At 37.0% G+C, this 16,470-nt stretch overlaps 1 protein-coding gene across 9 annotated transcripts in view; it reads right to left on the bottom strand.

The window, feature by feature from the left end:
* Positions 1 to 16,470, bottom strand: part of NF1 (neurofibromin 1) — a 289,146-nt gene that overhangs the window by 190,850 nt on the left and 81,826 nt on the right. For all 9 annotated transcript variants that reach the window (XM_029926741.1, XM_029926740.1, XM_029926738.1 and 6 more), the window contains 3 exons: positions 6,608 to 6,751; positions 4,784 to 4,867; positions 1,262 to 1,452 (listed from right to left, as the gene is read on the bottom strand). In XM_029926741.1, the coding sequence (XP_029782601.1) occupies positions 1,262 to 1,452; positions 4,784 to 4,867; positions 6,608 to 6,751 (419 nt within the window). The remainder of the gene's footprint in view (positions 1 to 1,261; positions 1,453 to 4,783; positions 4,868 to 6,607; positions 6,752 to 16,470) is intronic.

Raw genomic sequence — 16,470 nt, 5'->3', positions numbered from 1 at the left:
TTTTTTATTATGTTCATACCACGTCTTCCCTAGGTGTCAGTTACCTCGCTTCTTCAACTAATTTAATATTACTCAGAATATAAAGTGTTATTACTCAAAAATTTCATGAAGACAATGTTCTATTGTATAAACAATACCTAATATTATCAATCTTATTACACCATTAAATAAAATTTTAATTTTTTTTTGCACCAGTTCTGAAGAGGGACTGAAAAATATTATTGCCTAGCATCATTTCTATGTTATACTCCCTACTTGGTCATAATTAAGGACCCACTTGACTGTCCTTGCATAAGATAGGCAAATCATTTGTAAGAAAGCAAGTACCAGAATTACTTGCTACCATCTAATTCTACTCCATAGAGTACCATCTACATGCCAATTTCTTCTCATCTATAGCATATCACGACTGATGGTCACATGATGATTTTTAATCAATAAAAGCTTAAATCATATTTATCATATAAATCTGAAGCACAACAATAAAAATATTATTGAAAGATTTCATTAAAAATATGGTTAAAATCAAAGTATAAAGTAGTAGCCTGGTATAATGAATCTAATAGACTGACTGGTCTGACTTTAAAATTTTGGGTTCTCCATTGTCTGACATACAGCCTTGATAAATTCTTTGGGTACTAGTCTGCTTATCTGGAAACTGGGAGAAGAACCACCTACATTTCAGAGATACTATGAGGATAAAACAGCACAATATATGCTGTAAACACTAAAAAAAAAAAAAAGGAGCTTTTACAATTCATACACTTAGAACACAGTCCACTTTAGTCTATTTTGCAAATTACTCACTGCCTTGTGCTTCCATATTGCTAGGTTTTGTTTTCGTTTCGTAACTTAGCATCTTGTGATAAAGAACAGAGCTATGAGGTCATTAGACTCTGACTACTCTTCTCAGTTATTCTGATTAGCTAATTCCATTTAAAGGAATAAAATGTTAGAAAGCTCAACCAAAAACTCATACCTAGTGTTAAAAGCAAAAACCTGATCATGGGTGATATATTTTCCTAAAATTTGGACTTTCAATCTCCTAAGAGTACTCACATTTAATTGTACACATCAATATCATAATATTGCACAACAGAAATTTCAAAGAAATCAATGCACAAAATTTTTACAAAAGCCCAAGTCAAATTCATTTCTGTCAACTTTCTATTTTTATGCAGACGAAAGATTTCTAAAATTATATTACTTACTTCTAAAATTATATTACTTACAATGATCCTTTGTAGATTTACACACTAACCTGGTAGAAATGCGACTGAACACTGCATTGAAGTTGTTGCAGCTGAGAGAAAATAAAACCCCAGATGCAGAATTCCGAAGTTCAGCTGCATGTTGGTTTCCTTCACGACAGGTGTGAAGAAAATGGCAGATTTCTGGCAGCAACTGTTTCACCAGCATTGTTTCATCTAATCTCATTGTGTCCTTTGGTTGCTAAAATAGAAATAATCACATAATCCTAAAACTTTCTTAAATTTACATGTAAAGATTCTCTGCTATGAAAATTTTCAAAACATACATTAGACTTGAAATGCCATAATGGACAATAATATATTCATACCATAATTCAATACAATAATACATTCATCACCTAGATTCAATAATTGTTAATATTTCATTGTGTTTACCGTATTCATCTATAGTTAGTCTCATAAAGAGAAGGGTTCTATCTTTGACCTCTTCATCATAATGAAAGCCTCACCCATCCTCCCTAGCATCATCTCCCACACTACCACCACCACCACCATCACTCTTGTTTGTTCCCTGTTCACCAAATTCCTACATAAGCCTTCCCACTCCTGGGAATCCCAAGTTTGTTATGAGTTCTAAATAAACCTTATTCATATTCAACTGTGAGTGCATTGTGTCTTCTGTCTCAAATCCAAATAAATTCCTGGATGGGCAATCACACCTGCCTTTTAGAGGACTGCCCAAAACAGACATATATGTACTTACTACAGATAATTTTGTTTTGGTCGAGCCATTTCAGAATAAGTTACAAACATTATAACACTTCATCCATAGGTACTTCAGCATCACTCAAAAGGAAGGACATTCTCCAATATAATAACTTCAATACAATCCTCACACCAAAGAAAAACAACAACAACAAAACCAATTCCCCTTATATGAGCTAATACCCAATCTATATTCAAATTTCCCCAACTGCCCCCAAAATGTCCCTCATAGCTTCTTTTTAATTCAATCAGGCACCCAAAAAGATTCAAATGATTGCAGCATGATTCTTTTACTCTCTTTATTCTAAAACTATCTCTCCCCACCACACACTCCTTATACTTCATCTTTATTTTTGGTAACATTGATTTATTTAAGAAAATGGGCCTTACAAAATGTTTCATATTGTGGATTCGATTATTTCTTAGTAGTGTGCCTTGTTTTTCTAGTTACTGTATTTTCTGTAGCTGGGACCTAAATCTAATAGTCTGATTAGATTCAGGTTAAACACTTCAGGTAATTCAGTAAAGTTCATCTTCTATCACATCAGGAGCGCATATTGCCAGGTGGTCCCAACATTAATGACACACCAAGCCTGATAACTTTGGCGTTAACCCAAAGATCTCTCCTTTACAAAGCAAATCTCTACAATCAACAAAATAACCAATGGATAAGCTCTCCTGCAAATACACTGTTCCATGTCACCTAACAGCTAATATTCGTATAAGAATGACAACTTTGATACACCAAGCATGATGACAAAGAACAAAATTTTGTACAACTGTGTGCTGTGCTTGACTCTGTAATTGTAATCCAAGTGTTTTCAGATGTAAATACACTGAAATATATGGATAGCAAATAAAGAGACATCATAAAAACCTGCAAAATTCAAGTGTGATTCCTGTATTTTATAGGCCAAACAACAGAAATGTTGAAACTCCAATTAATGAACAAGTAATAATTACAGAAGTAGTCAATCTTTTGAATTATGGTCATATATGTAAAAACAAAGATTCCTCAAATTCTACAAAATTTTACTTATAATATGATTTTCGTAAATATTTGATCATTTTCATTTAGTTATTCCAACTTATATGATAAACACGCACTTGTAGGCTCAGTTCTTCCAAAACTACCTTGGCTTACTTCAAACTAAAAATTAAAATCAACAGAAAACCATAAAATCATTGAAGGCAATCCTGAAAAACACAACTGTTTGATAATATGAATAACATTATTTTTTAATCATAAATTTAGTGAAAAAACTCATACATTTTCAATGGTAGAACACAGCAAAGTAACATACATCTTATGTATTATATAAGTTATACCAAGCCCATTTATTAGAGTTTCAGTTAGGCTATCTCCAAAGAGTATCAATTAAACAAGAGCCAATAATAGCAGTAATCATTCTCCAAAATATACTGACCATTACCTCTCAGTTACAAAGGTTAACAGAAAAGAGTTATAGGACTGAAAGAGGCAATAAACCCACCCTACCCAAGGACAGGTATCAAACATGGATACACCTCATATACTGGTATTCACAATCAAAGCAACAAGACAAATACAGAGAACTGATTCAGGACAAGTTTAAAAACTGTCCATCTTCACAATTACATCATCCTATTTAACAGTGCTTCTGCTCTTTCACTGCATTTTATGAATGATGAACAACACATCGCAAATTAATAGAGCGCAATGAGGCTAGAAACAGAACTAGCTCACCCTCCATTTTTAAGTAGAAAACTTAAAAACACTAACAATTTTGAAATATGGTGAAGGATCAAAAAAAGAGTTTAACACATTATGCTTAGGTTTGGTGGCCTGCAGTCTCAAATACGACTCTTTTCTCAGGATGTAGAGTGGAGTGAATGTGATTATTTTTTCCAACTCCGAACTCTCCCCCTTCCTCAAACACTGCTGACCATTCCCTCTCTTCTCAACCACACAGTCAGTCCTCATCTCCAAGTCCCTCCCAGCAAGGTTTACTGCAGAAAACTGTAGCACACAGAATACAGAGCAATTCTGAATAAAAGCAAAAGATGCGCCAAAGAAGAAAGAATATAATAATTTAAATTCTAATATTCACTGAATAGACATTTAAGGTGGAGGTATCTCCTACCATGTCCCAGTAAGAATTAAGGCTGCTAAAGTACAGAAGCACCTTGCTTTATACAACAAAAATATTCTTGACAAATTCTAATTAAGTCATGGTTGAGACATAATGAGGTAACTATTCAGAGGAAACCTAAGAAAGAACGGTTTTGTACTCGACTACTCCTCCACATCTATTTTGTGTGTTCATATTTACATGTGACGAGTGTTCTCATGGTAGATCCATCAGCAATAGGTATAATTGTAATTTTTAAAAGTCCCCTTTTATATAGATTTGAAAAGTAAAACACTAAAACCAGATAAAATATTAAAACGGGGGAAGAGACAAGATTACTCCTGGTCTTCACATCACATCTTTCCACAGCTAAGCCATGCTACCGGCCTAACAGTATCTGGAGACATTAACTAAGTCAGATAGTGGCTTTTTTCAGAAAATCTTTTCAAAAAAACCTGTGATATGTGGCCCAAGCTTAGCACTTTATAAATAAACTTAGTATCTATTTACAAAAGATAAGAAAATAAGTTTCTCTTGAAAACTTGTCTATACTCTGTTAGCTCTGTTAACAAAACTCATATTCATATGTCTTAGACAAAAAAATCCATATGACTTTTCTTGTCCATATACATTTTGGTACATCAGATCATTCTCAAAACTGAATTCACAAAATCTGTCTATTTCAGATTTACTTACCCCAGCAAGACATTTTTCCAGTGTATCCAATATAATCAACTGAGAGAGATATAAATTTTTTTCAGCGGCTTCTCCAAATATTCTCTAAAAGAAAAATATTCAGAACACTAAAAGTTGGCTATTACTCCCTACTCCAAATCAGCACATATCTGAAAAGTGAGGGACAAAGCATTAAGGAAAACAAAAAGTCAAGTTTTCCATTTTACCTCCCAGATTCCACTCTATTTAAATCCATTATTTACGATTTTATTTTAATGCTCACACAAAATATATTCCCAGGCAAACAAAAACGCTGGCATTTATTATAGTCTGCTATGAGCCTTGTCATAGTAAAAGAAAGTAACTTTAGCTTATGCTTTAAAAATACATAGGATTTATATATACATATAGATCTGAACCAGAATCTTGAATTGAACATTTAACTTCAATGCCACAAAATAATCAAAGTCTAAATTCTCATAGGAACTACACATTATAATACTACACACTATACAAAATATTATAACACCAGTTACAGTGAATTTTAGGCATTCACTATCCTTAAATTTAATACTATGCTAGTTACCAAAAAGAAACTATGATTTCCAAAAGTCCGTTTATTCAGTAAGCGCTAAATGAATGCCAATATCACAATACTGCTTTCGTTTTTGTTTTGAAAAGAAGGTTCCAAATATTAAAATATTTTCATCTAACTGGGAACACAGCCACCTATTTATATAAGCAAAATCCTATCCCCATGCCCCACACACTGTGCAACAGAAGAGATCCACAAAATCTTAAACATATTTCTGTAACTCACTTTACATGTTCCTAAGAGGTCCTGCTTTCTTCAGAAAATCTTAATTTTTTTTCTATAAAGAGAAAATGTCTTTGTATGGCAAATGACCACTCACACCTCCAGTTATCAATTTTCTAAGTTTAGGGCATTGCCTAACCAAGTTTTTAAAAAAGAAAACATACCAAAGATGATATGATTATAAAAATGGGACTGATTCTCACAATCTACAACCAGAAGTCAGTCTCAGTGCTCACTACAAACAATATAAATTATAGTTATAAGTGCTAAAGACAGGAAGAGCAGTTTAGAATTAATCAAGAAATATCCAGATCGGTTGTTCTGCACTGAGTATAAAGGAGGTTTTAGATAGGAATTGACAGGGAGGAAGGAATCACCTGTGAGAGACAGGAGAAATGGTATGTTCAAAGGTACAGAGACAAAACAGCTGGAGGAACTCGCCATCTAGGGAATACAAGTAGATTGTATAAAACAGGGGAAAAGGCAAATGTGAGCTTTCGATGGTGGAACTGAGGAAATGACTATTTGAGGAATATCATTTCAACAATGGGATCTCGGACTACGGCATAGTTTGTCACAGGTTACAGGAGGAAGGAAATCGAACAGTATTTCCATAAAGGCAATCTCACATTTTATCACTACAGGTCATATTTATTTATCATCTACTCAGGACTAGGATGATCTGATAAGTAAATATTCAAAGAAAACATTAAAAAAATCTGTTTTCATAGATTACTACATGATCAATTCATATATGACCTCAAGTCTATATGAAATCCTAATCCCCTAGGAAAGGGGATAGCAATAGAAAAGATAGGGTCACAAATAAGGATCTAAGAGAAAGAATCAAAAACTAAAATGAATGTTACAAGGTCACCCGTACTCAGCCACAAAATACAATGGTGAATGTTTATATCCAGAGTCCACAGAAAAGGACTTTCCATACATCAAAATATGCTACTCTAAATCTTTAAATCAAAAACAAACCCAAACAGATTCTCCCACAAAATAATAGCCCAAATACTCACCATATTGTTAACATTCTTCAAGATCGTGGTGAGGCCGCTGATAACCAAAGAAAACTTATATTTGGAAATATTAATAAGACACTCCTTGTTGTGTTCAGTACTGACTTTGGTATGCGTGTTCTGCTGTCCTGTTTTTATTGGAAGCTAAGGGAAAAAGAAAATGTTAGCTTACACATTAGAAGGACAAAAAAAGAACTACTTCTCACTGAAGACCATGAGGTTTTAGGAAATTTTTTATCAGTCACGGTTACCTACATTTGTATCTCAAGCTCCAACTTTCAATACAGATTAGCATTTATATCAAATCTAAAACTCTCTGGAAATTTCAATTTTCCCTTCTGGAAATTGTACATCTCTACCTACAAAATTAAAACTTTACCCAGTGTTACATAAGAGAGATGATGATTCACAGAAATGGAGCTATTTCCTTGTAGCTAAAAATTATTTCAGAGAATGCATACAATCCTTTCCCTTATACATCAAACTCTAGCATTAAAACAACAGACCAAGAAAACCTATGTCCCAGACCTCTAATCAATTAATGGCAAATAACTGCAGACTGTTCAGAAATGAGAACAAACTGCATAACCAGGAATAAACACAGTAAGACAGACTCGGGTACAATGTCACCTTCGGGTACACAGTTGAGGGCGTAAGAGAACAACAAACAGTTAACTCTCATGGAAAAAATATCCCGTAAGGTCACCACATCTACATCTATCTGAAAATGAGTTAAGTCACACTGCCAAGAAGTTCATCTCTACTCTGTTCAAAGGTAGCATTTTCTGGGCGTCTGGGTGGCTCAGTCGGTAAGCATCCCATTTCAGCACAGGTCACAAACTCACAGCTCGTGAGTTCGAGCCCCACATCAGGCTCTGTGCTAACAGCTCAAAGCCTGGAGCCTACCTCTAATTCTGTGTCCCCCTCTCTCTCTCTACCCCTCCCCCGCTTGTGTGTGTGTGTGTGTGTGTGTGTGTGTGTGTGTGTGTGTGTGTGTGTGTCTCAAAAATAAACATTAAAAAAAATAAAGTATCAAGCCAAAGTAGCATTTTCCATTGAAAGCATCATGAATATATTTACTGTTTGTTTAAATACTAGATCCTGCTGCTGCTAAGAGAACACTGGTGAGGGTCCTCGGTGAAAAAACAAACGTGAGCCCAGCATTCTCATTTTTAAAATGGTGCAGCTAAAGGTGGAAGGAGACCAAGTGGCATGCCCTAGATTGCCTAGTCAGTTAATAACACGTGACTGACCTGATAATAAATACTAAATAAAAGAGAGGAAGCCTTACTAGGGTTCCCAGGGGCAGAACAGGAGCTACAGAATTACATAATGTTAATTCTAAAGGTGGGAGGTGGGGTTGCAGGGAATCTGAAAGACCAAAGAAAGGGGGCTTTTAGAAGACATAAGTGACTGCAATGTGACTTGTAAATCTCCCCAACCCTCTGTAATGGTTCATTTTATGCATTAACTTGACTGGCTCATAGGAAGTACTGATATTTGGCTAAATATCATATCTGCGTGCATTTCTGAGGGTGCTTCCAGATGAAATGAGCATCTGAATAGGTGAACTCAATAAAGCAGGGGACAAGGTACCCACAAACCCCAAAATACAAGCAAATAGCAACAAACTGCTTAGAGCTACGAAACTGGTGTGGTATAAATCTCTCTGCAAAAGAAAGCTGAATGTATGATAGATCCGACAGGCGGAAAATACCATTCTATTCCCTCCTCAATGAAAAGTACAAGCCAACTTAAGAACATTAACTGGAAAAAAAAAAAGTTGAAACACAGGGGGACGTCTGTATATTGCAATTTGCCTGTGAGTACAAAAGGTCTACACTGACGCCTAAAGAGAACAAAGCACACTTTTTTTTTTTTGAGAGAGTGAGCAGGGGAGAGTCAGAGAGAGAGGAAGACACAGAACTGGAAGACAGGCTCCAGGCTCTGAGCTAGCGGTCAGCACAGAGCCCAACACGGGGCTCGAACCCACAATCGTGAGATCATGACCTGAGCCGAAGTCAGATGCTTAACAGCCTGAGCCACCCGGGCGCCCCCAGAGCACACTTTAAACCACCGCTGACTAAGAGAACTTCCCGTGGTGAGATTATACTCCATCAACAATGCTCAATCCAGCAGCCACAGCCACATGTGACTGTTAAGCGCATGTTACATGGCTACTACCGGAAGAATCAAATGATTACTGCTATTTCATTTACTTAAATTTACCCTTAGGTAGCCATTGGACACCACTTCTAACTAACCAGCTGAAGAAGCCCCCCTTTTAGGATGCAGCCGACACTGAGAAGAAACTGCTGAGATTCGCTCCAATGGGGACAACGGGGGCAAAGGGAAAAGGGCCACATAAAGGTGGTAAAAAGAAGACAGCTAAGTAGGTCAAAAAGAATGAGATGATGTCTTTAATTTCATGAAAGTCACAGAAGAGCTCTAGAGCCACGAAGATAAAAAGCTCTCCTGGCTCACATCTCCCTCCCACCAATTTAGGAAAACTAAGTTCACGTAGAAATGGGCAACAGCAAAGAATGTGGTCAAATCATATGTGTAGTCACCATGAGAAAAAATAAGAGACAGAATAAACATCGCAATAGAAAAGTGCCAAAAAGTCGCGTTCCAAGAACGTACCTCTGTTGAGGCAATAGAGGTTTGAGTTGACAATGAGAGCTGAAGTGACAAAACTGAAGACTTGAGGGGCCTCGAATGTGTGAATGGTGGAAAAGGGTTAAAAGCTAAGCCAAAAACTTCTGAAAAGCAAAGCAGAATTTTAAAGTCTCACAGCCTCAGGAAGACAAAAGATTAGAGTTCAGAACCTGCTGGTGGAGGGGACTGAGCAAACACACCCGGCTTCCCACCGTGCGTTTCGGAGGGCTACATCCTACAGAAACACGCAAACTGCAGCAACCAGGGCTCTTTTTAAGTTTATTTATTTTTTTAAATAACTTCTACACCCAACAAGAGGCCTGAACCCACAATCTTGAGATCAAAAGTCACATGCGCTGACTGAGCTAACCAGGCACCCCAGCAACTGGAACTCTTACATTACTAGTAAGAGTGTACATCAATAATTATTTTGGAAAATGCCCGGCATTATCTAGAAAAACAGAACATATACATATTTAGCAATTTCACTAGCTATATACCTGAAAACACTAGCAGAAATGGTTTTTTCAAACGCAGTATATGCAAAGAAAAAGTATATAGCAATAAAATTAAATGATTTACAACTATAAGCTTAATCTCACCAATATTATATGAATGAAAAGAAGTCAGAACCAAATGTCACTTACTGTGTGACCATGTTACACAAATTTCAAAGACATGCTAAATTCAAGTCAGGACAGTAGAGATCCTTGGAAGGAATGGATCATGACTATAAGGAAATGCAGGAGGAAGGAAGGACTTCTTGACTGTTGGCACTGTACTAGTTACACTGCTGTGTTCACAATGTCAACATTTATGAAGCTGTATATTAACATACATTTGTGCATCCTTCTCTGTGCAAGTCAGCAGAAAGTTTGCTAAAAATATGTATTTATATCCATGAGTTCGTAACAGTACTAAAAAAAACTAAAATTCTGGAACATACAAAAGCCAAATCTAGGAGAAGCAAGGCCCTAATATAATCACTCTTAGTGGATGCAGAGGAATTACATGGACACTGAGGCACTGCCCAGCTCCCCTTCAGGGAAGGGCTCATTGTCTTAACTGCCAGCAGGCCTCAGTGAGGCCTTCAGGGACTGGAACAGCTGCGGGGAATGATCCGCCCCAAGGGAAACCCCTCCTGGGCAGCCCACATCCAATGACCAACTGATGTGGCAGTACCGAGGCCTAAGCACCTTAGCCCAATTCTGGGTAACTCAGAAGGGCCAATTCTGGCAGCAGAGCTCCCGAAAGGGATTGAACAAAGCCACCACGAGACCTACACTGCACCATGAATTCTGCATCTGCCCGATCCTCCCTCCTCCCAGGTGTTGATCCGGAAGGAAAATCTTAACGAACAACCTGCACTAGGCTTCCAGGCCAGCTGGCCGAGGGTGCTCAGATGGGATTTTCAAGATGGCAATGAAGGAAAATCCTAACTACAAATGCAATGAAACCGAAAGAGTATTACTAAACCCTCTGCTCTCTGGGGGGAAGAAAAAGATAACAAAAAGCTGATGAACTGTCAATTAGAAGTGTGTAAGACAAAAGGTTTCTCCAGAAGCATATGAAGATGGTCTCCTTTCTTACAGCAGGAGGACAGAGAAACCTAAGGACCAGAACCAACATTTAATTCTCAGAGTTGCTGGACTTCAAAGAAGGTTAAATTCCCTACAAGGCGTGTCTGCTATGCCAAGACCAGACTCAGGGGAAAGACTAAGACTACAAGTGAAATGGAAACAAATGGGCTGTGCTCCCCAAAAATCTCATCTGTCCAGGTTCCGCTGAACCTCTCAGTCTACAGGAGTAGCCCATCACTGCTTACGAAGAGGCACTCCACAAACTTTGTTTGAAGACAATTCAAAGGGTTCTTCCCTATAGGATTTGCCACCACCTACTCTGCTGGACAAAGGGGATATGAGGGAATTTTCTGAGTGATGAAACTTCTTGCATCTTGACCATGGGGATGGTTACATGAATACACGCCATTTAAACGTCAAAACACAGAATTAAGCTGGTATAAATTCAAATGAGAGTGTTGTAACATTAGGATGTTAAATGTAATTCCCATGGTAACCACAAAGAAACTAGCTGTAGAATACACAAAAAGGAAACCAGAGAGGAATTTAAACATTTCACTATAAAAAATAAACACAACTGAAAACAGTAACGCAGAAAATGAGAAACAAAAAAAAAGCTATAGGGCATAAGGAAACCAAGAGCACCAAGACAGCAGTGTATCCCTTATCAGTAATTCTTTTAAGTGTAAATGGATTAAACTCTGAATCAGAAGACTGAGATCACAATAAAAAAATTTTAAGTTAAAAAAAATTAAAACACATGACCCAACTACATGCTGCTTATAGGAGACTCACTTGAGAGCTAAGAACACAAACACGTTGAAAGTGAAAGGATGGAATAAAATATTCCATGCAAATAGTAACCAAAGAGAATACTCTGGCTTCTCTTCAGATGGAATAACTCTTTCACTTTTCACAAAGACAGCAGGGGCAGCTATACAAATTATCATACAAACAGACCTTCAATCAAACAAGTTATGGAGGGCCTTCCCCTCTCTTCTGCATCACTGCCTGCGGAGGGGCAGCCATCTCCTCTGTGGCTTCATGTTTGCCCTCAAACCTCTAGTCAAGTCTAAGATCATTAAAAAGTGGACCAAGAACTTCATTCAGCACCAGGAAGACCAATATGTCAAAATTAATCATAACTGGTGGAAACCATGCATTGACAATAAGGTGTACAGAAGATTCAAGGGCCAGATCTTGAAGCTCAACTTTGGTAATAGAAGCAACAAGAAAACAAAGTACAAGCTGCTCAGTGGCTTAAAAAGTTCCTGGTTCACAGTGTCAAGGAGCTTGAAGCGCTGCTGATGTACAACAAATCTCACTGTACAGAGATTGCTCACAACATCTCTTCCAAGAACAAAAAAGCCAAAAGAGCAGCCCAGCAGGCCATCAGAGTCACCAATCCCAATGCCAGGCTGTGCAGCAAAGAAACTGAATAAACAGAAAGGTTATGTGCATGTAGTATTTGGGTTAACAAAATCATAAAACCATGAAAAAAGGTATAAGATAAAGAAGGACATTGTATATTAATATAAGGTTCAGTACAGCAAGGAGATATAATAATTATAGACACTTACACACCTAATGACAGACCATCAAAATATAAGAAGCAAAAACTGACAGAATTAAAGGGAAATTAGTTCCATAATAATAGTTGGTGACTTCAATACCCCACTCAAAATAATGGAGAAAACAACCAGACAGAAGAAAATAGATGACTTAAACACCACACTAAGCCAACTAGACCCAACATACATACAGAAAACATTCTACCAAACAATGGAATACACATTCTTCTCAAATATACATGGGACATTTTCCAGGTTGACTCATGTAGACCAAAAAATTACATCTCAATAGATTTTATTTTTTAATTTTTTTAAATGTTCATTTGAGAGACAGAGAGAGAGAGAGCGAGTGAGAGAGAGCACACAAGCGGAGGAGGGGAGGAGACAGAGGGAGAGACAGAATCCAAAGCAGGCTCCCAGCTATGAGCTGTCAGCACAGGGCTCAAGGCTTGAACCCAAAAACCATGAGATCATAACCTGAGCTGAAGTAGGATGCCTAGCCAACTGAGTCACCCAGGTACCCCAACATCTCAACAGATTTTAAAGGATAGATATCATACAACATATTTCTCTGGCCACAGTGAAACGAAGTTGGAAATCAACAACACAAGTAAAACTGGAAAATTCACAAAATTGTGGAAATTAAATGCACTTTTTTAAAAAGCTCCAGTGTCATTAACATATACTAGATTAGTTTCAGTTGTGCCATATAGTGACTCAACAATTCTAAACATTATTCAGTGCTCATCACAATAAGTGTACTCTTCACATATTTCCCCCATTTCCCCCATGCACCTTCCCTCTGGTAACCATTAGTTTGTTCTCTGTATTTAAGAGTCTGTTTTTTGGTTTGTCTCTTTTTTCTTTGTTCATTTGTTTTGTTTCTTAAATTCCACATGAGTGAAATCATACGGTATTTGTCTTTCTCTGACTCTTACATCACTCAGCATTATACCCTCCACAACCATCCATGATGTTCTGAATGGCAAGATTTCATTCTCTTTTTAAGAATTAAAAAAAAAAATTTTTTTTTGAGAGCGTACACAGAAGAGAAGCAGAGACAGAGGGAGGGAGAGAAAGAATCCCAAGATCATGACTTGAGCCCAAACTAAGAGTTGGACACGTAACCGATTGAGCCACCCCAGGTGCCCTGATTTCATTCATTTCTTAAGGCTGAGTATATTCCACTGTGTGTGTATGCCACTTTTTTATTTATTTTTGAGAGAGAGAGAAAAACAGAGCGTGAGTAGGGGAGGGGCAGAGAGAGAGAGAGAGGGAGACACAGAATCCAAAGCAAGCTCCAAGCTCTGAGCTGTAAGCACAGAGCCTGACACGGGGCTCAAACTATTGAACTGTGAGATCATGACCTGAGCCAAAGTTGGACGCTTAACCAACTGAGCCACCCAGGCGCCACTATCCCACTTCTTCTTTATCCATTCATCTGTCAATGGACACTTGGGTTGCTTCCATATCTTAGCTATTACAAATAATGCTGCTAAAAACATATGGTACATATATCTTTCCAAATTGGTGTTTTTGTTTTCTTTGGGTAAATACCCAGGAGTGGAATTATTGGATCACATGGTAATTCTATTTTTAACTTTTTGAGGAACCTCCATACTGTTTTCCACAGTGGCTGCGCCAGTGTGCATCCCCACCAACAGTGCATGAGGTTTCCTTTCTCTCATCCACATCAACACTTGTGTTGTTGATTTTAGCCATTCTGACAGGTGTGAGGTAACTGCTCATGTGGCTTTAATTTGCATCTCCCTGATGGTGAGTAATGTTGAGCATCCTTTCATGTGTCTGTTGGCCATCTGTATGTCTTCTTTGGAGAAATGTCTGTTCATGTCTTCTCTCCATTTTTAATTGATTATTTTAAACAATATACTTTTAAACAACCAATGTTTCAAGAAGAAATCACAAGATAATTAGAAAATACTGACAAATGAACGTGTAAACACAACATGCCAAAACTTGTGGTATATATACTGTGAAAGCAGTGCTAAGGAGGAAATTTATAGCTACAAACTTATATTTAAAAAAAGGAATATTCCAAATCAATAGCATAACTTAACAACATAAGGAACTAGAAAAAGAACAAATGAAACCCAAATCTGGAAGAAAAAAGGTAATAATAAATATGAGAGCAGACATAAAGTAAGAATTAAAAAAAGCAGGGAAAATAAATGAAACCAAAAGTTGGTCCTTTGAAAGTATCAACAAAATTTACAAACCTTTTGCTAAATGGACTGAGAAAAAAGGAAGAGAAGACTCAAATTATTAAAATCAGAAATAAAAATGGGTATATTATTAGTACTACAGAACTAAAAAAAGATGTTAAAAAGAGTGCTATAAAGTGTGTGCCCAAAAAATTCTGAATAAACCTAAATGAAATGAATAAATTCTTAGAAACACAAAACCTACCAAGACTAAATCACAAGGAAATAGAAAATCTGAATAGACCTATAACTAGTAAAAGATTGAATCAATAATCAAAATTCTCTCAACAAAACTCTGGACCTGATCATTTCACTAGTAAATTCTACCAAATATTTAATGAGGAACTAATACTAAACCTTCTTAAACTTTTCCAAAGAGAAGAGAATACTTCCTAACTTATTCTACAAGACCTGCATAACCCTGACACCAAAGTCAAAGACACAAGAATATTACAGACTGATATCCCTTTTAAATACTGATGCAAAAATCCTCAACAAGTATTAAAAAATTCTGCAGCATATTAGAATTATACACCAAGACTAAATGGGATTTATTCTTGGAACACGAGAATGGTTCAGCATATGCAAGTCAATGTAATATGCTACATCAACAAAATGAAGGAAAGAGACCACACGTTCATCTCAATTGATGCGCAAAAAGCACATGATAAAATCCAATACCTTCTCATGATAAAAAACAATCACCAAAGAAAGGAACAGAAGGAAACTACCTCAACATAATAAAATCCATATATGAAAAACTCAGAGCAAACATCATACTCAATGGGACCTGAAAGCTTTTTTTCCCTAAGAACAAGAACAAGGCAGGGTGCCCATTCTCACCACTTGTACTAACTTAGTACTGAAGTTCTCGCCAGAGCAGCTAGGCAAGGAAAAGAACTAAAAGGCATTCAAACTGGAAAGTAAAATGATTTGTCTCGGATGACATGACCTTATACATGAAAAACTCTAAAGATTCCACCACAAAACTCTGTGAGAACTGATAAACAAATTCAACAAAGTAGCAGGACAAAAGTCAACACACAAAAATCACTTGCATTTTAGACCCTACCAATGAACAATCTAAAAGGAAAGCAGGTAACAATTCCATTTATGACAATATCAGAAAGAATAAAACACTCATGAATTAATTTAACCAAGGCAGTGAAACTTGTATGCTGAAAACTACAAAACACTGATGAAAGAAATTAAAGAGGATATAAATAAATGGAAATACATCCTATGTTCATTGATTAGAAGACTTAATATTCTTAAAATGTCAATATTACCCCCAAGTGATCTACGGATTCAGTGTAGTCCCTATCAAAATCCCAATGTCGTATTAGGAGGAATAAAAGAACCCATCCTAAAGTTCATATGAAATCTCAAAGCACTATGAGTAGCTGAAACAATCTTGAAAAAGATGAAGACGGGTGCCTAAGTGGCTCAGTCGGCTTGGCGTCCAACTTAGGCTCATGTCATGATCTCATAGCTTGTGAGTTCAAGCCCCATGTAGGGCTCCGTGCTGACAGCTCAGAACCTGGAGCCTGCTTTGGATTCTGGACCTCCCTCTCTCTCTGCCCCTCCCTTGCTCACGATCTGTCTCTCCGCTTCAAAACTAAATAAACATTAAAAAATTTTTTAAGCGATGAACAAAGTTAGAAGACTCACACTTCATGATTTCAAAATTTCCTACAAAGTTACAGTAATCAAAACAGCCTGGTATTGGCATTAAGACGGACATATAGACAGGTGCACCTAGGTGGCTCAGTCAGTTAAGTGTCTGACTCTTGACCTCTGCCCAAGTCATGATCTCATGGCTGGTGAGTTCG

The sequence above is a fragment of the Suricata suricatta genome, chromosome 17 (assembly GCF_006229205.1).
Source record: "Suricata suricatta isolate VVHF042 chromosome 17, meerkat_22Aug2017_6uvM2_HiC, whole genome shotgun sequence".
NCBI classification, from domain to species: domain Eukaryota; kingdom Metazoa; phylum Chordata; class Mammalia; order Carnivora; family Herpestidae; genus Suricata; species Suricata suricatta.
This window is presented reverse-complemented; position numbering and strand designations above follow the sequence as displayed.